We start from the raw sequence: 20,769 nt of genomic DNA, 5'->3' as shown, positions 1-20,769 counted from the left end.
GATTTGCAACCAAAAATCCACAAATGATCAAATAAAAATAGCACGAAGATTAAAAACAAAATATGTCTTTTTATTTTTAAATATAGCATGTAATAATAAAAAGTCTTTAAGTGAATATCAATAAAACTAAAGCTGATCATTGAGTGTTTCTACAATGATTTACAACACTTAGCGAACAAACATCTTCCACAAACAGCTTTGTCTTGTACTATGACACATTTCTTTCAATAAAGTGTTTTTTATAATTGCGACCAATAATTTATTGCCATTATATTTACAAGAAATTATGACAAGCATTTTTAATGTGTCTTTAGAAGTCTAAACACAGGTGTTGGACATATCAACTTTTTTGGAAAGTGTAGTGTACATTTGATTTAAAAAAATTTAAAGTCAATTGGCTTCTGCCAGCAAATCTGCAAAAATGAAATTTTAAAAATATATCTTATTTCATACCTTGTGTCTTGTGGAAATAAAATGCCTGTTCTTAATTATGTTCACAAAAATGTGAAAGTAGCAATTTTACATCTCTACTGTTTGCCTTGTATTTCCAATCAGCTTTGCAAATCTTAGTTTCAGTTGCTTGGTTACTCAAGATCCTTTAAATATAGATTTGGCAAGGATAATTTATCCCTGCTAGGTATAAATGGTGGTTTCATGAATCAAATTCCTTTTAAAACTCTTGATATTTGGAAAAGAAAGCTGATGTTGTTCAATGTTGTTTCTGTGATACTGTCGTACAAGGTCCATTTATACTAAGAGTAAATTTTGTGCTGATGATGTCACATATCACCAAATACTGCATTTCACGTGTCCAAAAAATGCATTCAAAGCTCTCCCAAAGAGTTTGTCATCTCTTTTTACAATGATTCAAAGCTACAGAACAAATGGGATATTTGCTGGTGTGAAAAGAACCAAGTTCCTCAAGGTTTATGGATAGACTGCTCAAAAGAAATGGCCATCACATTTCTTCTAGAGGTATTTTTCATTTCCCCTTAGTTTTTTTTTTTGGCTGATGAGTGAGCCTCAAACTTCCCCCAGACATTCAGGCTTCCTTGTTTACTCCAGGCGATCCCCCCTGGCTCCAGTAGCTGTCACATGACACACCTCCACATCAGCTCCCAGTTTCTGAAGCTCATCCAGCCAGATCTGCTGCTTCTGAGACAGCCGGTCATTGGGTCCCTTTACCTCCACGAGCTACAACATAACATTAAGCATTAAAACATTATTTAAGTTACCAAATAGCAGCAGATCCATGCAAAAAAAGGTTTTCTCATTAGAGTTAGGACAGTGTTTGGTCCAGTGGTCTCACTTTGTATGTGTTGTTTGAAGTATTCCAAACCACAAGATCAGGCAAACCTCCACGGCAGTGTCTGTAATCTTTTGCCATACGCTCAACTATGCCACTCAAGAAAACTCCTCCAAAGCATGCCACCAGAGACTACAAACAGAGCACAAATTAGATATCCTGAACACAAAAAGCATACTTTTTTTTTTATGTGACGAAAACAGAACTGGTATTACAAATCTCCCTACTTCTACACGTGATGTTTTAACTGTTTGCAGTTGCCGTCAGAAGGACATTTGTGTTTAAATATTAAGTACCTGGGCCTGCTGTAGGGATGAGAAGCGTTCCCAGCTGACCAATGAGCACACTTTACCCTCCTGGGAAGTCCAGACATTTTCCAACATGCTACACAGTGTTTCCACAGAAGCTTCACGAAGTAACTGAACACGGCAGGTGATGGCGTTCTTTCTGTTTTCATAGAAGCAGTCAGTGTAAAGATCCAGAGGACATGTCTGTGGAGGGAAACAAAAATACGTCACTGTTAAGACCTTTAACGAAAAACAAAGCAAACCAAGGCAGCTTATTTACCTGATAGGGATTTCGAAAAACATCTGTAATACCCTCCATAAAAACAATTTCCCACATGAGAAGAGCAAACAAGGTGGAGAATGTTGAGCCTTCCCCGTGGATTCCTGTTAACACACAGCAGTGCGTGCTGTTTGTACAATCAGTTATCCACATTTTGTGAAAGAAAAGGAAAAGTTGCGTACCCTGATCAAACCCTTGTTTTCGATAATGTGCCAAAGACAGCTCTTCCACTGAGCATATCACAGTAGTGTGAGCATTTTCCTCGCCTTCTTCATTTGCTGGTAAAAGAAACCTAGATTTCCCCATTCCACCCTCATGAGGAAACAGCTGGCCTCTAATAGTTACCTACAGGGATGAGTCCAAGCATAAATTCATAATCCTTCACTGTGCATTCACCAAAATATATCAATCAAACAGCTAAATAGTTCAACTTACGTGCTTGACATCTTGGACTTGAATAGTGGGCAGGTCCCTGAGTAACAGGCAGTATTTCTTGCAACTGGCTGACTCCTTCATCCTAACAGCTCTTTGGTGAAGGGACAGTTTATGTCCTGTGCGCACTAAGGGGTCTGATAGCCCATCTTTTATAGCTGATATAGCCTAGGAAGGAATTTTAAAGAACATGGTTGGAAGAAAAATAACAGGGCCATCTTTTTTTGAGCAGATGAAAAATAAATATCAACTAAAATAGTTTCTTTAAGCTCAAATCAAAAGTCTTGTGATGATGGTTTAAAGGGTGCAAATGTTGAAATTAGACAACCTATTTAAGACGATAAAAAATCATGTTCTTGGTATTTTTAACTTTTGTTTGTGGCATTGTAAGGTAAATTAAGCTTATAATAACATTTCTGAGTATTCCTTCTTTGAAATCCATGTGAATCAGGAGCAGAAAAATGTCGTTGGAAAAAGCTTGTAGATGCGACGTACGGCCTACAACGGTTTACCACAAGCTCTCTGATCTTCTCCATTCTGATGCAACCACTTGCAGATGACTAGATCCATATCCATGTCTTCCTTTTCCTCATCTGAGCTGGCATCTGGCAGAGTATGGCTCGGATATTGTTCGGCATTTTGGCTGCACCACTAATGTTAGGTTAGGGGTGTGAGGGGCTGTAAGCTAGCTACCAGTACATTAAACCTGCAGCCTGCTATCATTCACGCAGCAGCCTCAGTGCCGATAGGCAATTGCTCGTCGTGTAAGAGCATTAGAATGCAGGCAGCACAGTTTGAAATAGGAGAAAGGTAGCCATAAGTGGGGAGAAGTGCTGCAACAACACTGGTATTCTGCTTATTAATCTGTCAACTCAAACAATAATGCCATTCTCACAGCCTGATGCGATTCTTGTCACGTTTTTCTTTTAAAACCTCACTGTGATTGTGAAACGCTTATTGGCAGATCATTTCTTTCTGCTGAGCGGAGGTAACCTTGGTAACAGGTTTGCTTTGTGAATGGGCAAGCTGGAACAGTACAGTAGACACATGATTTAAAAACAGAGCTGCTGAGCTGCTGGCTTGTTGTGTTTAAACATAGCAGACAGATCCATCTTTTTGAGTTGTCTGGCAAATTTGACATCATTCGTTCCTTACTTTTTTGGTTTTTTTGAGGTGCTGGTGCAGATTGAGCGCCATTCTGTCCCACCATCGACCGCGGCTGTCGACGCAGTAAACAGTCTGCTGTAGTAAAAACTGCAGTTCTTCCACTGCATCCTGTAACATAAAAGACAGAGCCAAGATATTTTTAGCTGCTACTTAAATTTTCATAGACACATATAGTTATGTGGGCAACTGAGGGGGTAGGTCAAAAACCTCATAGCGGCGGAGTCTCTGTAATATCTCCACCCCCCTGGATAGGATACGAGTGTAGGCCCATCCTGTGGTGAAACTGCGCAGGAACACAGGCAGTTCTTCATGATGCCTGCCAAACAAAGGACGTGTTTAACAGTAAACGTTCAAGCAAAATGTTTCAAAGACTGTAAAAAAAAAAAAAATGGTCCTGACCTGAAGTCTTGGTTTTTCCTCAATACCTCCCAGTTTCGTTTGGCTGCAGTGTAAAGCTCAAGAGCCACTTCCCACTGACCCCCCTGCATAACTCCAGTCATCTCCAGAAGGGATCGCATGGCTGATTCATATCTGTTAGGATTGATGGAGTTTTGTGTTTCTGGTAGTTCCATGCAAATAAAAAAAATGTTATTTTAGATCTTTTAGGGGACATTTACCTGATAAGATCCTCTCTATCCTGAAACACTTTAGCTACTCGGTGCACAGTGTAGTCTGGGAAGGCGAGGCGTCCTGTATTGACTAAAAGGATGGTAAAAAGCTGGTTCTGTCCTCCAGCTGCCATCTCCTCCTCATCCATGGCCTCCGTCAAAGAAAAGAGCAAAAGGACGCGAGAGAAGACGGCCCGAGGACCACGAGACAGACGCACACAGGAACCTGCCAGCTTCTTTGACCTTGGAAGAAAAAAAAAGTTGCATTTCTTATCCATGAAGCTCTCATAATATTATGCAAAAACCTTTTAAATGGCCATCTAACCTTTTCAAGATGACATCTCCAACTTTGTTTTGAGAAGAGGCCAAAGAGAAAAAGGACTTCTGCTTGCTTAGCCGCAGAAGTCCATCAACTAACTGCTGTTTTTGAGTCCCGGAACTGGCCAAATGGAAAGTTTTAGCAAGAGTTTTGAGTTCAGGAGCTGGTAGAAGATCCAGAGCCTCCTCCAAATCCTCAAGATCATATTCTTTTGAAACAACAACAACAAAAATCATATTGGTGATTGGTTATAAGAATACATGTAAACAAAGATGTAAAAGAAGTAAATAGACACCATATTTTTATTTAAGCATCTTAATATGATTTCAGTGGCATGGAATGTTTTTTTTTTCTATTAATTTCATTTTAATTCCAGACAATTACACGAAAAAGTGATGTACAAGAAATTCAGCAGAACTGTCAGGTTTTCAAAGAAGTCATACTGTTGGGGAATATTATAAGTCTTGCCTTCACTGGCGCAAAAGTGCCAAAAATCTTTAAACTCCTCTTGCTACAGTTAATACAATTGTAGTTCAATTTAAAAGGCAAAGAAAATGATCAACAGATTCTCACTACAGCTGACCTGGGCCTTCAGAAAGGAAGCGTTGCTGTTTGAGGAAACTTGTGGAAAATAAACCTCGTTTGAATGCTTCTAACATATGGAAGCATTTCTGTAGCATAATTCATACTAACAAAGCTCATCAGCTAAAGAGTTTCTGAGTCAACAACTGCAAAGGAGATTTCTACTGAATACTCAAGTCCTAATAAATTACATTTCAGTTGTTCGCTTTGCGTATGAAATAAGTAATTTTGAAAACTAAAGGTATCTATTTACTTCTTGCAAGTCTATATATGTAACTATAGGATACAACTTGACTAAACATTAAAGTTCAGACTTATAAAATAAATATTCAGTTTATTTACATATTTATTTCAAAACTGACTCAAAGAGTGCAAAATCTATACAGTTATAAAGCTCTTACCAGTCTGTAGAAACCCACTTTGAGCCAGTTCTTGTGCAATAGGACCCAGATCACTGCTTATCTCTGCATATTCTAATTTATTTACTTGGAGCCATTTGAGTTTTCTCTGAAATAGTCTCACATAAAGCTTCTGACCAGCAACTAGGAGAAAAATAAATCAAATATAAGCATTATGTTGAAAATGATGTCCAGTGGTCTTACTCAGTGGTTACCTAAACATACCTGAAAGTTTATTAAATGTATTTATAATCATCATGTCATCCTGGTTGAATAATTCCCTGTCGTCCTCGTTTTCCAGCACAGCATGCAGAACAGTCTGGAAGTTACGCAGGTAGTAGGGAAGAGGTGGAGCGTCAGAGCTCTGGTCTGCAGCAGCAGCAGCAGCAGCAGCAGCCGTCTCTGGTACTGATGTACCTTCAATGTTCTTCTCTTCAGAAGCAACAGAGGACCACTCTGCTTCCTGCTCCTTCATGTCTGTTGTCTTAGTTGTAACATCACAAGACTTTGTATTTGGTTCTTCACTCTGACCTTCATATTTAACCTTCTTTTTGTAACTAGACAGTCTGACACTGAGGGTTTCTTCTTTTTTTCGTTTAGCCTGTTTTGAGTTAGGGGTAACTAATGTTTGACTGGAGTCTGTTTTCAGTGGCTGGGATTTAGAAAAGGGTCCTTTTGAAGATGATGGATTGTTCTCTGGTGTCCTGGTGTCTGAACTCATAGTAAAAAGGTCTTTCTTGTTGTTTGATTCATTAATCAAAGCATTTTCTTTCTGGGAGCCACAAAGTGTTTCAGAAGAATAAACCTCTTGTAAGGTGTTTTTATCCTCTGTGTGTGTTTTCTCCGGTGTCTTGTTGCAATGTTTGGATAATTTAGAAGATAGACTCCCCAAATCAATGGTTCTCACCACAGTCTTGCTTTTAATTTCTCGTGCTTCCTGGTGACCTTCTTCACCCTTCTTAAAATAAGGGCTAGTGTTTGTCTCTTCTCCTTTTTGGTCCACAGCTCGATCAGAGTTTCTTTGAGAGGACAGCTGAGCACTGCTACTTCCTGAGGTGAAACCAATGCTGTCTCCGCTCTGGAAGTTCTGGCACTCCAAGTCAATGTGCTCGTTCATTTTGAACCGATGTACCATCTTCCCACACAGGGGGCAAGCCAGCTTGGGTGGAGGCTGACTGACGAAGAACGATGTGATGGTGGCTTTGGTCGGGGTCCCAGCTTTAACGCCACCCTTCTTCTTACTTTTGGACAGGGACAGCCTCGTCTTGGATCGCCGTTCACCTGCTTCTCCAGCTCTATTATCTGTCATGATGTTGAATACAGTTCCCGTCTTTCTCTCTTCGAACTGCGTTTTCCTGATTTTTGTTTATTAAACGCAGTTGCTGGTGTTTCCTTAAGTTAAAAGTAGCTATTAAGCAGAACCAACAACAAAAAACTATAACTTTTAAGTGTTTCACTGAAGCAGAACACGTAAGCGTTAGCATGTGCTAGCATCTGCTAGCACGCCGGCAAAGTGTACCAAACAATCCCGCTTCTCGGACCTAACTAGTAGAGCACAGATCGAAATTCATCGATCCCAGATAGAATCGATAGGCTACAGGAAAAAATATGTTTACAATTTGGGCTCAAACGAAAACAATGATAACAGAGAAAATGACAATTAATACTTAATTCTATACTTATATTTAAAACGTCAATATTTTTCATGTCTATAAATTTTTGTAAAATTGATTTCAAGACAGCCTCCAATAAAATTAATAATTTAAAGTGATACGCCTATGTTATTTTAAGCACTAAAACGTACTATTGAGGTTTTTTTCTTCTTACTGGGAGTGGACTAATTTAAGGGGTGTGTTTCCTACACAGGTTCCTGGGCTGCTGAGCCTTCACCCCCCCTTTTTGGAGAGCTCCCTGATCTGATCAACGCGGCATGTTACAAAGAGGGCCACCCACATAAACGGATGTCGGTAAGTGGCCTACCGATCTATGCTTGTAAAAAGAAAAAAATGTTTAGGCCCTGTACATAAAGGAGGCGTTCACTTAGCAGAAAACGCATCTGGGTGATTCCCTATGGCCCAGTTGCCAATTCTCTGCGTATTAAGCCAGCGTGGCGCAGTCTCGATGCTTCTAATCAAGGTCGATGTGAATTGCAGCAGCAGCAGAGAAAGGGGAATGGGATGTTCCCAGATGGCAAAACCACAGCGAATGTTGAGAGAGCCATCTCCATTACTGGGCGCACTTAATGCGCAGAAAGGTCTTGTATCGTTTTATTGGATCGACGTGGGGATGGAAACGCGGCGTGTCCACATGTGGCAAGAACTCCAGCTGCGGCAAAAGTTCATCGTAATGACTTTATAAGATGCAAAAAAAAAAAAAAAAAGGAATACGTGCGGGGCTAGCCAGATGCGAGGAAATTCCCAGACCATTCTGTGTGGGGTTTGCTCGTTCAGCACCATGGAGAGTTCACAATTGGGGTTTGTGCGGAGATTATGGGGGTTTGCGCCAATGATGCGTTAAATCAGTTGGACATTGGATTTGCAGCACTTCAACTCATTTCACAGTAACTTGGGTTTTTAGAAAATATGAAATATAAACGAGCTCGGACTCTAAAGCTTTACATGAGGATATGGGAGTGGGTAGTGACATGATTAGCCTGCTTTTCAAGCCAAGAACTGGTTATGTGCAAGTCTTTCAAGTCTTTGCATGCATTATAATTTTTTGTAATAACAGGACTTTATGTTTTTATTACCAAAGCAGCCAAATGTGTCTTTCTTGAATATTTCACTTATTTGTATCATTTTATTTTCAAATAAATAAAATGAACAGTTTGCTAAATTTACTGGTTCTAAAAGCCCTTTTAGAACCAGTAAATTTAGCAAACAGTTTTAGTTGGATAAATACCAAATATATTATGTAGGTGTCTAAATTTTTTCATTGCATCTTTATTTTATTTTTAGGATCTTTGCATGAAGTCAGCAATGTCAGTTGTTTGCAGCCTTGTTGAACTTTTCATCACATGTTTACTTGATGGTATTGTGTTGTACCTCAGCCTAGGACATACTCCTTCAAAGACAAAGAAAGACTGTAAAATAATTTTTAATAGTAAACTCACAACTGACACCTTTAGGGAGTTTGTATTTTTTATCTTATTTTTTTTAGAGTTATGTTATGTTATAGTTTTTAGAGATAAAGAATGTGAGAATAATGAGAAAAGGCAACATACAGTGACAGTCTGGCTCATTTTTAGCCCTTTTGCTGCAGCTCTTCTTTCCTGCAGGAAGAACATTTGAACTCAAAACAAGCACAAATGTGCAAGAAGGGGATTCATAAAAAATGACAGACCTGAGATGTTGCATGCCAATGTTATGTAAAGCAATGGATGAATAGGACTTTTATCATGCATTTTTCCTGTCATAATTTAAACCACATTTGACAGTGTTTTATATGATTTAGTTTAATATGAGTATGAAAAGTAAATATAACTTAAGTATTTTTAAAGCATCCTAATTATGTATTCAGAATTGTTTTTAGTTGGACTTTTAATATAAGAGATACAATTTCTATGAATGTTCACAGGGTTTGGGGTTATGGACCACTGGGGCCTATTATGGCTCATGAAAAAAACCCAAGAGCCATTAAAAGGATCGTGGCTCCCGGCTCTTTAGTCTCCCCTGGTGCGCAACTTAAAGAAACGAGCCAAGGAGAGCAGCTAGGCTTGATAAGAGAGGCAACTCAGCGGCCACCTTGTTCTTTGAAGGATGAAAAGAATGACCAGTCAACTCCTCTTTCTGAAAAGCACTATCACATGAGTTCTGACCCAAGTCCAGAAGACATGGAGGACACCTGCTCAGAGTATGACAACGTGGGCTCTGATGTGGAGCAGGACTATGACGAGGTGCTGCATTTAAACAGAGGGGGCATTGTTGATGGGAAATGCTACAAAAACTACGGTTCAGAGGATGAAAAGCACACAGTGCAGGAAAATCCAAAGGAGAACACTTCTTCTTCACTTGACCAAATCACCCCAAGGCCACTTCAAAGCACAGAAAGAGGTGATGGATCTCAATCAAACAACAATCCACATCGTTTGAGGTCACATTGTGCTGTAAGAGCACGAGGAGAAGTTGAGGGAGCTGTGAAAAAGAGCCACAGAGACAAGTTCTTCCCCAAAGATGGAGACGAGTTAGAGGAGGTGCTACGTGGAGCCAGATTTATAGAGGATTTAGAGGAGGCGGATAATAATGTTCAAAGACCTAAAGGCCTTTATCAAGATGAAGACAATGAGAGGATTAGAAAGGGAAGCAATGAAAGGAAAAAAGATGACAGCCGGTCTGCAAGAAATCAGAATACCCAAGGATTAAATAAGAAGTGTGATGCATCTCACAGGGTTTCCAAGGACATGCAATGTAAAGGACAATTGAGGAAGACCACAGGAGAAGACGCAGAACAATCTGCGATTAAAGGATGCATGAACAACAGAACCGAGCAGCGCCCAAAGACGTTACCCAAGGAATGTAAAAAGTCTGCAGTGAGATCCAAGGGGAGATCAGGCGCCAGCAAGCATCATCCTCCTCCTCCACCACGTCACTCTCATGCACAGTCACCTGCCAGCCCCCAGAATGCCCAGCCTGACAGACCAATTCCCAGCACACCCAGGCCCTCCTCTGCTTACAGCCGTGAGAGCGATCCAAGGGCCATCAAGCCATCTGCGGCTCCTCATCACGCAGCTGAACAACAGAGAGAGTCTTTTGAGGGAAGGCAAAGAATGCCGGAGAAACCAGAGCAGGTAGGAAATGCAAATCCGGCAGATCTCACCTGCTGCAGCTAGTGACTGCACAGAAAGTGTGCTCTATGTTGCAACCACATTTTAACAGAAATAACCTTTGCAACCAGTTTCACATAGTTTCAAGAAATTTTTAAATCTATATTTAGGCAACTCCAAATCTGTTCAGCAGGGCGAGAGGCCAAACCTGAGTGTGATGCCTGAGGAAGTACCAGAGCAGCAAAGGGAGCCCCAGTGTCCAGAGCCAGTCTCTGCAGAGGAAAGCAACACTCCTAAGGTGGATCTGGTTTCACTAAGAAATAGCTCAAAGATGAGACTTAGCAGCTCCTGAGCTCTTGGAATGAAGCTGTTTCATAAATGTTTTATGTTTTTCTTAAATGGTGTGAGCATACCGACTTATTTTATTACAAAAAATATCAGCACTTTGTATATTTAACTTTTTTAGCTAACATTGCTGTCTTTTTCTAAAAAAAAAAAACAGGAATCTGCTTCGTTTCCCAGCTTTGAAGATGGTAAATATTCTAAAAAAAATATTCTAAACATCTTGAACTTCTTACACATTCCAAAGCATTCAGTCTTTGTTCTGTCGGTGAAGTTCCAGGCCCCTGTGAGCCGGAGGATCTCATCGATGGGATCATTTTTGCTGCTAACTACCTTGGCTGCACACAGGTGATGTCTGACAAAAATCCATCCAAGTCTGTCCGAATGTCTCAAGCCCATGAAGCCATCAATCACATCAAGGTAAATAGCTATTAAAATCCATTGATTTGGTTTATCTATACTTTAAATACATTTTGTTTTAATCAGCCATTTTCAAAATGAACTAAGCAATTTGGGGAAAACCTGGTAAACAAGTTCAAAATAAATTATATTATCGTTGAAGAATATTAAATATTGAAACATTCTGTTTGATTTGAGGGTCAAATGTTTTTGTGTATTATTTTTTCAAATGTTAGCAGTTGTGAATTAATTTTGTTGCCACAAAGTGGAGCTATTGCATCTTTTTCTTAACCAAATATCACTTCTAGGAATTATTAAAACAGCTCAAATGATACTTTTGTTTTTCTAAAGAGTCAGGATGAGGACTCTCAGATGATGACTGAAGTGGATCTGTTCATCTCCACTAAAGCTGTCAAAGTGCTGAATGCTGACACACAGGTTAGAATATCTGCATCCTATCTTTGATCTCACTACGTGCAAAAAAAGAAAAAACCCTACTTGTTTCTGCTGCGTTTAGGAGACGATGATGGACAGTGCCTTGCGGACCATCTCCTACATCGCTGACATCGGCAGCATTGTGGTGTTGATGGCTCGGCGGCGCATCTCTCAGGCCACGCCGGAGGACTTTTCTGAACCCTCTGACTCCGCCAACGAAGAAAAGAGTCAGTACAGAATGATCTGCTATGTCTTCGAGTCAGAAGATGTAAGCATTTGCTGCTTCAACAAACTCCACACCATCCAGTTCTTATTTAGCTGCTGCTTTTGCAGTCACTCAAGTCATTGTGATCTTTCTCATTTCCTTGCTGTTATCAACTGGGATAGCTTTTCTGCTGAGTAGTTCTCCCCAAACGCTCCCCTTCCTATAGGCGCAGCTGATTGCACAGTCCATTGGTCAGGCTTTTAGTGTCGCCTACAGAGAATTCCTGCGAGCCAATGGTATCAACCCAACCGACCTGAGCCACAAACAATACAGCGACATTATCAACTCACAGGAAATGTACCACGATGACCTTGTCCATTTCTCAAACTCAGACAACTGCAAGGAGGTGAGACTTTTATGCTTTTAAAGTTTTAATTTTGACTTCTATTTAACAGACAAATTACTTCACATCCACACAATCCCGCATCACTGTTAACCCTTTAATGACCTGCTCCAGTGAAAATTGGGTTTTTAATATTTTTAACATGTTCTAGTGGCATTTTTTCGTGATGGAAGATATATATGAGGAAAATTATGCTTAAACTTGCATTTCTGAGTATTTCTTTATTCAAACCATGGGGAATCGGGTGCAGACAAAAAATTGTTGGAAAAAGCTGTGATATAGAAGCTACAATTGGCAGGCTGCAGGCTCCTCTGTCTTCCAATGCATCCACTTGTGGACAAACAGATCTGTGTAAGTCTTTGTTTTCCTCTTCTGAGTTGGCTCACTAATGTTGGATTAATGTTATAAGCAAATTGTGTAAAAAGATGGATGATGGGAAGTAGGGGCAGGCTTACTCCGGTAGCAGTTCTGGCCACAACTCAAAGGAGAATTTCCAATGAACGACAGCCGCTTGCAGAAACTATGTCCCAGAAATTGACACAGGTTTTGGCCTAAAACAGTATAATCATAATTAAAAGGCCGGTGGAAATGCTTTTACAATAGATCAAAAGATGATTTGAGTGGGACTTTAAGGATACCTGATGTTAAAGGTCAAAAAAGGTCTGTAAAGGTTTCATTGTCAAGATACAATTACAATTTGAGTTTTTATAAATGAAATAACCCAAACACATCACTGAATGAACATATTATTCTATTTTAAGGTCTATTTAGCTATTTGATTTGTGTTTCTTTTCTCTCCTTTTTTGACATGAAACATTTTGGTTGGTGCCCCCCCCCCGTGCTGATGACAGTTTTACTAGCATGACTTCAAATGAACACCTGGCTTTTTGCCAATGTTTTCTAACTACTGGTAGTTGTCATTCAGAGGTGGGACCCATCCATACCTATATGCACAACAACAGAGATGGTTGCCGCTTTTGAGGAAACCAAAAAATCAAAATCATCAGTTTCTGCTTATATTTAGTCTATAGTAACAGAAGAACAGTGTTTTGAAAGAGTACTTATTCCCCTTCATGCTGAATGTCGTTCAAAAACAAAAACACACTTTTAAAAATATACATCTTGATGAATTAAAGAGTTTGTAACTCCTTCAAACAACCCATAAAAAACAAATTTTCACTGAGAAAAACCGCTCCTGCTGATGTATACCACTGCTCTAGTTGTGTAAAATCTTCCAAAAGGTGTAACATTACTTCCCTTCCTGCTCATCAGGTGTATTTAGAGAAGCAGAAAGGGGAGAACCTCGGTGTGGTTATAGTGGAGTCCGGCTGGGGCTCCATTTTGCCCACCGTCATCCTGGCCAGTATGCTGAACAGTGGCCCTGCAGCTCGTTCTGGAAAACTCAGTGTGGGTGACCAAATCATGTCCATTAACGACACGAGTCTGGTGGGACTGCCATTGGCCACTTGTCAGGGCATCATCAAGGTAATGGGCAAAAATATGTGTAAGTTATTGTGTAATTTCCATAAAAAAAACATGCTTTTTGTATCTGTTCCAGGGTCTGAAGAATCAGGTCAAAGTAAAGCTGAGTATTGTGAGCTGCCCACCAGTCACCACTGTCCTCATCAAGAGACCTGACCTTAAGTTTCAGCTCGGCTTCAGTGTTCAGAATGGCATCGTGAGTGTCTCTAAACAAAGGCCGGCAGCTTCAAACGATGCGGAAAGTCGCACATTACCTTCCATTATTCTCTTGTTTAAGATCTGCAGTTTGATGCGAGGTGGCATCGCTGAGCGAGGGGGTGTACGAGTCGGTCACAGGATCATCGAAATAAACGGTCAGAGTGTTGTTGCCATGGCACACGAAAAGATTGTGCAAACCCTCTCTGTCTCAGTGGGTGAGGTAAGAACTCATGACACAAGATGGCAATTTTCCCTGATTACAGCGCCACATAAATGCCGTGCCACATAGAAACTTACACAGCAAAATGTGTTCAAAGCCAAACTTTGATCCACAATGGGCTAAAGTGCAGAACGGAACTGTCAAAATTGATGTTTTTGCCGTTAGAAAAAAACACCATGGTCAAATGATTGCACATTTGTTCACAACCAGACAGCAGAGAATTGCCAAAACCAAAGAAGCTGGTTATCGTAGTTACATTGCAATATATATTCAAATATGTAATTAAAAAAAACTTATATAATAGAATTTTTTATTTGGTAAACCAATGATAAAGGCCAACTCAATTAGGAAAAATAGATCATTCACCCTCTAGTGGCTATAAGAAGCAATACGCTACACTTAACAAAGCACAAATAAAAACATTTTTTTTAGAAATTAAAACAGTTCAAGGATGCAGCTGTTTCAGTTGCCAAGTCAATTTGAAAATAAAAATCAAATTCCCTGCCAATCCCAAAATGTTAGAATTTTCATTGAAGCCATGTTTGCATCACAGAAATGGCTGCCCCTTCTGTTCCCCGACATCCAATCAAAATATCTGACATTTCTCTGCATTTATCGGAAATTATGGGCCCCCGCTACATGTAGACTTTCTTTAGTGTCAGTGGTGATCACTACAAAGCTACAATGCTGCCGCTGGCATTATAAGAGTCACTCAGCATATTTTAGCATTTAAATCTAGAATTAAAGAACAGATATGTGTTTCTTCAGTGATTCTCAATAGAAAAGAGTGGGGTAAAAGAGATTTCTTTCATGCATAAGGGTCACAGCACTCTACAGCCTTTTTCTTCTCATTTTTATGCGTGTCATTAGTAGGACACCTACCTCAACTTTTTGCACAAAACATCCAATCAAATTTCTTTTTTAAGAATACAGTATTTGCAGTGTCCAGCTAGTGAAATATGCATTAAAATATTATGAGTGAGTAATTTAAAAAGTAATTTCAAATATTTACGCTAAGTTTGTTCCAAGAAACTGCTGTGACTCATGTGAAAAAGACTCAAGAATGCATCACAGTGTGTTGTAAACTAAGTGCATAATCTATGCAGGAATTAATGGATCAGTAACGTGTCTAATATTAGAATTAGGAGTATCATTTACACTGTACTATTATTAATGTGCTATTAATTTACGTAAAGAGTACAAAAATACTTCAGAATTTTTTTTCCTGGATGAATGGTTAGGCACGTAGGATGACATGGTTACCTAAAATTTAAAATTGAGGCAAATAAACATATTTTCTTTATTATAAGATGAAGACAAACTATCCAAGCATGTATTTAATCTATTTGAAGTGTATTCCTAATCTGGGACTGCAAATGGAGGGGATCCAGCTTGATTTGAAGTGGTGATACCCTAAAATTGTATCTGTTAAAACTGACTTTTGGGTGCAGAAAGGCCTCATCTCTAAATGTCCCTTTCTCTACCAGATCAACATGAAGACAATGCCTGCTGTGATGTTCAGACTGCTGACAGGACAGGAGACTCCTGTCTACATATAGAGGAGACCTGTATGGAACAGTGCAAATGGATGGATGGGCGAGAATTTATTTTTCTATTATTTCCTTTTTGGGCTTTTGCTGCGATGCCGTATGGAGCATCTCGTCCTCATTTTTCAGGTTTTGTCTTGAATTACATCGTCATAATGGCCTTATAAATGTAAACACTGTCTGTAGTACTGTGTATGAGTTTCTGGTGTTGAAGAGAAGTAGCTTTACGGTCATGATTATTTTCTTATGAAGAGATAAATGAGTAAAATTATTTTTCATTTAGTCATTTTTATAATGTGTATGGGTTTGAAATTGTTCCTGTATTGTCAATATACTTGGATTAGAAAGGCCATATTATTCCTTCAGAATTTATGCATGTGAACATGGAAAATAACTGACCAAGGACTCATTCTTAATCTGACAATATAATCTCTTACACTAAGTATTAAAGGACAATAAAAATGAACTGGGATGAGGGATTAAACTGTGTTTGCTGGTGATGCTAAAAACCAAAGCTACACCTGCTTCTCAAAAACAGTGTAGGGGGATCAGTACCTTTGACTGACTGTATATTAATGTATGAATATGCTTGTGCTGGATGAATGTAATGAGAAATTGAACAAAATTACAATTTGACTGCTGACTCAAGTATTTTTCAAGTATTTTATTGATAAAGATAAAGACACATACAAATGTTGGATTTTAAGACCAAATAAATACGATTGTTGGATTACATTATATTTACTTTTACAAAGCATTTAATGCTCATTCATACACTCATTCTTTTCACATTTACTTGTGCCAATTAGGATAGAAAAAAAACTACAAGGCAATTTAAAACTTTGCATAATGAAGATGAGTTATGCAAAAAGACGCTAATGAGATTAGCAAAAACTCATGGATTGTCTTATAATTCTTTGTAAAGACAGTTGAATGAATTATATTAGTGATCAAAGAACACACACTTTGTATGGATCCCATACAAATGCCTATATTGTTTTACAACCAGAGAACCCTGACAAAAAAAAGTACAGATTCAAAAACAAATTTCCTGTCAACACATAACACTTCAGGCTCACATAGGCAGTTAGACGGGTGTGAAACTTTCTTACACATTCAGCAAACAAAATCTTCAAGTATAGTTTGTGAAAAAATCCTGGAAACTTCATAAAGGATCCTGAAATACAACAAAAAAAAAAACAGTCTGTTACATACCAAATCATTTAAAATTATGAGTAGACATGTATTACTGCTTTAAATACACATCAAGACAACATTCTTCTAACAAAATGGTTAAATATTTGTGAAATTAATGAAAGTCAATGCAGTAAACTTACTTCTTTAACTGTTAAAGGCAGAGGAGAATGCGCTCCATCAAGGAAAACTGAGTTAAGGTATCCTTCCCTGTAAAAAACGTCCTCATCCTCACAACCATCGACACAGACACTGAAAGCTGTCTTTATCCTCTCTGGCATCAGAAAGTTCAGCATCACCACAACGGTCCCAATGATGGTGCACAGAACTCCTGGAAGAGACCTCAGTCAGTGGAAACCTTCCCCATTTCTCTGTTTCATTTTCTAAAGAAATTATTAACTGAATATCAACTGTACCTGTAGCGAGCGCCAACCAGAATGAATGGCTGTATTCTGTAGAAACGGAGTCCGTTCCGATGGAGAAAACACACTGAGGCACATTCATGATGGTGGAGAAGGAGGCCATGGAGAAGAAAATGAAGCCTGCAGTGACTATCATCATGTAACCAGCGTACAAAATGACTGGCATGGAGAAGAGGATGTTGGAGAGCATCCAGCTGCAAAATGCAGTCCTGCAAAAGAAATCCGATGAACTCTTTCAATTTCTTCTTTAATAATAAAAATCTAGTGAATGTTTTGATGCATAACTCTAAAAGAAAATATTGTCTAAATGATCTATAATCACCAGAGTGTTGCAGAGGCAAATCTTCCTGAGTATCTGTACTGAAAGATCAGACCACACGGACTGTTGAGGGTGAACTTCTCAACGATGTAGAGGATGGGGTTTGGTAAACCTTTCTCCAGAGCTTCTTCATACTCTTCCTCAGTTAGGTCATGCCAGCTGAACATCTCATTGTAGTTAATGGTTTCATTGAACTGCACGACAGGATTCCCTAAAACATGGAAAACAACTATTGTAATGAAAACTACTGTGCAAAATGAATGGCGATTGATCCTTTTCTGAGTGGTGAGAGAGCATCATCAACAAAACTGCATTGCTTAACTTCCTGAAACTTTCAACACCTCAAAATTACACATTTGCAGCTTAGGTGACTCACCTTTTAGTGTCACATTAATGCCGTACAGACCGACATGCAGGCCGACCTCAGCATTAATCACTGCACTGCTGAAAGACTTGTAGGTGGCGTTTGTGGTCATTCTGGCTTCAGCCCAGTTGTCAGTGAAGTTAAGCACTGCACAAAAAACACAAAGGTAATCATTGTTCAGATGTTCACAATTAATGGAAAGCAAATTGAAAACACAAATTGGTTTTGTTCTAAGCTTTGTTGAGAAAACAAAACTCACCCACTATTACCCCACCAATGAACAGGCTGGTGATTATCCTGAGCATCCAGAAAAGTCTCTAATGAGCAGAAAAATAAAGAAAATAAATCTGCTTCAACATGTGGAAATCATCAGGATTTTATGTGATTAGCTCAAACATACCGACTTCCCCCGTATTCCAGGAAGAATGAGGAGAAGAGTGGACGCTAGCACCAAGAAGACTAGAATAATGGTGAGTAAGCGACCACTGAAGATGAAGGAGATCCTTTGTAGAGGGTAGAAGGGGTAAATGTCGTTGTAGAAAGTCATCTTAGCGTCTGATCTAAGAATACAGCTGAAACAGAGAAAGCAGTGTTAGGCAGTGGGATCTCAGTTTTCCCTCCAGATACAGAGATAGCAGCTCACTGATAAGGGATATTGCATGCATGTAACATGGCACGAGATCAAACAAAAGCATGTCTAACCTGGAGCTGCTCTCCACTCCAAAGTCACAAATGCATCTCTAAAAGGCACGCATCTTTTTGCATCTAGTCAATTAAAACCCCACACTGATTCATGTGCATCTGATCAAACTGTAATGCAAAGTTTTAAATGCCAATAAAGTATCAACAGAGCAATAATAAAAAGAAATCTTACCTGGAAAGCTACAAGAGGAGACGAGAAGCTTGAAGACTGGTGAACGAACACTTCCTTTATACTTGTGGCCCCCTTCATGTCACAGGAGAGGAGGGGGAGGATGCATTTGGTGGAATGTTGTAGAAAAGAGGTGTGATCCAGGGATGATGGCCATTCCCACTTGTGACATAAGTCACATACACGTTTTGAGCAGCTGGGCAACACATCAAGCTGTTACTGCAGAAGTCCTCAGGTGCACCTCTGACTGAACCTGCTTTACTCCAATTCAGCATCTTTACCTCTGCAACAGGTGAGACTGGGCTTTTTAGAGATGTATTACGTTTCTTTTCAACGTGGAGATTTAAAGTATTAACTGTTTGGATTTACTAATGAAGTAAAGGCTTAATAACAGTTGAGAGTTCACAGCAGAGGCTTCACCTTTCAGAAGTCCTTCACCGGCGTGGAAGGCTGCGCTCAGGAGCATCTTGCGCTTCAATGGATTTGCGTAAATGGGTTTGGAGTGTGTGCGCAGTGGCTGGCTTGGTGCTCACCGTCACTGAACGTAAGTGCACCGTAATTAAAGCTGAAGAGTCACCCTAAATGCGGAGCAAACTGTTTGATTCGAACGCTCATCATAAGCAGATTCCCAGAGTGAGATTACCTGGGAGGTCCCTCGCTTTGATGGCTGGTACAACAGTTTGGGGAATCCCAGGCGTGGATCGGTCGGTGAGTGTGTGGAAGTGGGGAGGGGGGAGAGACAGGTGAGCAGCAGCAGCAGCATCGAGGCACCTGTTCACTCGCGGGTTCTCGCACAGGTTCTCGCCTCGTGCGCCTCGTGCCCGCGCAGTACTGGGACGGAGTCTACCAACCTGTCCTCGAGCCGCTGCAGCCAAACCCGCGCAGACTGAGCCGGGTCCTGGCAGAGGGGCCCTCTGGGCTGCCCTCCACCCGCAACCAGACTGTGCTGTTTTTGTTCTTCGGTAAATATAATCAATTAGACATAATTTTTCATTGAAAATATAGGTTTAAACGCACATTTGCAGGTCAAATAAAGAGGTTTGGATGCTGTGCAGGCACAGTCACCCCTATACTAACTTATAAGAATACACGTTGAACAGTGAAAAATACTACAATATAATACTACAACAAGGATAATTGACAGCTAATATTGTAGGTATATTAAAAGCATAGTTAGGTAACTCCCTTGTGTAATCCATGTCTGCTTTTTTGTCTTAAGAAGCAATGCAAGCCAGTGGTTAAATTCCCACCTCTGCAGATGAGGTTTCTAAGAAGTCCATCCCTGTGATTCATTAATTTCAAACGTGACTGAGTGTTTCATTGGCTGATGAAACAAAATAAAAACAGACAATAGAAGACACAGACTGTGTGAAGAATGTGTTATTCCACATTTTTTTAAAGTTTTTCTTTTCTCAAAACATTGCAGGCTACCATGTTGCCTTTGAGATTTCAGACTTAAGAAGTTCTGGTTGTCCACCTGAGTTCATGAACATCCCAGTTCCACAAGGTGACCCAGTCTTTGACCCCAATGCCACGGGAGAGGTCCAGCTGCCATTCCGGAGAGGAGAGTGGGATCAAGCATCCGGTCAAAGCCCCAGCAACCCTCGCACGCAGGTGTGGATTATTGACCCATATTTGCAATAGGTTCTCCTGCAGGTTTTGTCAAAGTGTGGTGGTGGTTAGACATGTCAACTCATTGTAAGAAAGTCTTAGTTCAAATCCTAGTTGTTGTTTTTTTTTAGCATGCTTTCTCTGTGTATGCATGGGGTTTCAGCACTCTGACTTGCTACCACTGTCCAAAAATTATTAATGGCTTTTTTTTTTTAATTGGCACCTACTACTGAATATATCCTCGATAGCGGCTGGATGAACTCAATTGGCTCCGTGTAGAACTGTTGCACAGGAACCCAGGGTTTGTTTCCCAAGGGTACGATGAGCTTCACTCAGTGTGGGTCCCTGGGCAAGAGCCTTCACATAGGGCCTAACTATGTAGCCACATGGGGGGGCAAAGTCTGGGTTTCCCTGTGCCGGTCCCCAGTCCGGATAAAATTCAGCGTGATGTCAGGAAGGTCATTCGCCATAAAAATCTCTGCCGAATCAGCTGTGCAAATCAGTGAGAGCTGGTTTACTGTTGCGACCCCTGAAGGGATGCCAATAGGTGAACTAAGTAACTGAGTATATCCTCCTGACTACCAGCAATGCAAATGTGTCCCCTGTAGAGGAAAAT

At 40.0% G+C, this 20,769-nt stretch overlaps 4 protein-coding genes across 7 annotated transcripts; 2 read left to right on the top strand and 2 right to left on the bottom strand.

Moving 5' to 3' along the window:
* Positions 1 to 49: 49 nt before the first annotated feature.
* On the bottom strand, positions 50 to 6,909 carry fan1 (FANCD2 and FANCI associated nuclease 1). Its single transcript, XM_004069950.4, has 13 exons — positions 5,605 to 6,909; positions 5,383 to 5,523; positions 4,406 to 4,607; positions 4,090 to 4,323; positions 3,872 to 4,003; positions 3,680 to 3,788; positions 3,461 to 3,580; positions 2,309 to 2,473; positions 2,056 to 2,218; positions 1,874 to 1,977; positions 1,603 to 1,797; positions 1,310 to 1,438; positions 50 to 1,194 (listed from the first exon to the last, which is right to left on the bottom strand). Exons 1-13 carry the CDS (start codon positions 6,686 to 6,688, stop codon positions 1,057 to 1,059), a joined length of 2,916 nt encoding a protein of 971 aa, XP_004069998.1. The 5' UTR covers positions 6,689 to 6,909; the 3' UTR covers positions 50 to 1,056.
* Positions 6,910 to 7,202: 293 nt separating this feature from the next.
* apba2a (amyloid beta (A4) precursor protein-binding, family A, member 2a) lies at positions 7,203 to 16,020 on the top strand. Of its 3 annotated transcripts, none has more exons than XM_020703959.3 (12): positions 7,203 to 7,346; positions 8,956 to 10,165; positions 10,335 to 10,439; positions 10,644 to 10,674; positions 10,758 to 10,903; positions 11,234 to 11,320; positions 11,400 to 11,585; positions 11,749 to 11,928; positions 13,198 to 13,410; positions 13,484 to 13,603; positions 13,685 to 13,825; positions 15,313 to 16,020. In XM_020703959.3, the coding sequence occupies exons 2-12, from the start codon at positions 8,987 to 8,989 to the stop codon at positions 15,382 to 15,384; spliced, it is 2,460 nt and encodes an 819-aa protein (XP_020559618.1). In that variant the 5' UTR covers positions 7,203 to 7,346; positions 8,956 to 8,986; the 3' UTR covers positions 15,385 to 16,020. The 3 variants fall into 3 exon arrangements, with proteins under 3 accessions (XP_020559618.1, XP_011474316.1, XP_078804775.1); XM_011476014.4 differs by having other exon boundaries at positions 10,332 to 10,439; XM_078948649.1 differs by lacking the exon at positions 7,203 to 7,346 and having other exon boundaries at positions 10,028 to 10,165; positions 10,312 to 10,439.
* A 387-nt stretch (positions 16,021 to 16,407) lies between these two features.
* duoxa (dual oxidase maturation factor) lies at positions 16,408 to 18,329 on the bottom strand. Of its 2 annotated transcripts, XM_004069948.5 has the most exons (7): positions 18,072 to 18,329; positions 17,931 to 17,988; positions 17,684 to 17,818; positions 17,311 to 17,518; positions 16,983 to 17,197; positions 16,710 to 16,897; positions 16,408 to 16,549 (listed from the first exon to the last, which is right to left on the bottom strand). In XM_004069948.5, the coding sequence occupies exons 1-7, from the start codon at positions 18,216 to 18,218 to the stop codon at positions 16,538 to 16,540; spliced, it is 963 nt and encodes a 320-aa protein (XP_004069996.1). In that variant the 5' UTR covers positions 18,219 to 18,329; the 3' UTR covers positions 16,408 to 16,537. The 2 variants fall into 2 exon arrangements, with proteins under 2 accessions (XP_004069996.1, XP_078804777.1); XM_078948651.1 differs by lacking the exon at positions 16,408 to 16,549 and having other exon boundaries at positions 16,643 to 16,897.
* A 647-nt stretch (positions 18,330 to 18,976) lies between these two features.
* Positions 18,977 to 20,308, top strand: LOC144992441 (dual oxidase 1-like). Its single transcript, XM_078948652.1, has 4 exons — positions 18,977 to 19,086; positions 19,167 to 19,250; positions 19,340 to 19,504; positions 19,969 to 20,308. Exons 1-4 carry the CDS (start codon positions 19,020 to 19,022, stop codon positions 20,184 to 20,186), a joined length of 534 nt encoding a protein of 177 aa, XP_078804778.1. The 5' UTR covers positions 18,977 to 19,019; the 3' UTR covers positions 20,187 to 20,308.
* Positions 20,309 to 20,769: the final 461 nt, after the last annotated feature.

Source organism: Oryzias latipes, chromosome 6, assembly GCF_053564925.1.
Source record: "Oryzias latipes strain Hd-rR chromosome 6, Olatipes_Hd-rR_3.1".
Taxonomy (NCBI): domain Eukaryota; kingdom Metazoa; phylum Chordata; class Actinopteri; order Beloniformes; family Adrianichthyidae; genus Oryzias; species Oryzias latipes.
Note: the sequence above shows the minus strand (reverse complement) of the source record. Positions and strands in the feature narration are given on the sequence as shown.

Coding starts and splice junctions, on each gene's coding strand:
- LOC144992441 (XM_078948652.1), top strand. CDS start 19,020: ATGGATTTGCGTAAATGGGTTTGGAGTGTGTGCGCAGTGGCTGGCTTG. Junction 19,087..19,166: donor GGTGCTCACCGTCACTGAAC/GTAAGTGCACCG, acceptor CATCATAAGCAG/ATTCCCAGAGTGAGATTACC. Junction 19,251..19,339: donor TCCCAGGCGTGGATCGGTCG/GTGAGTGTGTGG, acceptor GTTCTCGCACAG/GTTCTCGCCTCGTGCGCCTC.
- fan1 (XM_004069950.4), bottom strand. CDS start 6,688: ATGACAGATAATAGAGCTGGAGAAGCAGGTGAACGGCGATCCAAGACG. Junction 3,789..3,871: donor AGGAAAAACCAAGACTTCAG/GTCAGGACCATT, acceptor TTTGTTTGGCAG/GCATCATGAAGAACTGCCTG. Junction 2,474..3,460: donor ACCTCAAAAAAACCAAAAAA/GTAAGGAACGAA, acceptor ATTCCTTCCTAG/GCTATATCAGCTATAAAAGA.
- apba2a (XM_011476014.4), top strand. CDS start 8,987: ATGGCTCATGAAAAAAACCCAAGAGCCATTAAAAGGATCGTGGCTCCC. Junction 10,904..11,233: donor AAGCCATCAATCACATCAAG/GTAAATAGCTAT, acceptor GTTTTTCTAAAG/AGTCAGGATGAGGACTCTCA. Junction 11,321..11,399: donor TGCTGAATGCTGACACACAG/GTTAGAATATCT, acceptor TGCTGCGTTTAG/GAGACGATGATGGACAGTGC.
- duoxa (XM_078948651.1), bottom strand. CDS start 18,218: ATGACTTTCTACAACGACATTTACCCCTTCTACCCTCTACAAAGGATC. Junction 17,989..18,071: donor CTGGAATACGGGGGAAGTCG/GTATGTTTGAGC, acceptor TCTGCTCATTAG/AGACTTTTCTGGATGCTCAG. Junction 17,819..17,930: donor CATTGGTGGGGTAATAGTGG/GTGAGTTTTGTT, acceptor TTTTTTGTGCAG/TGCTTAACTTCACTGACAAC.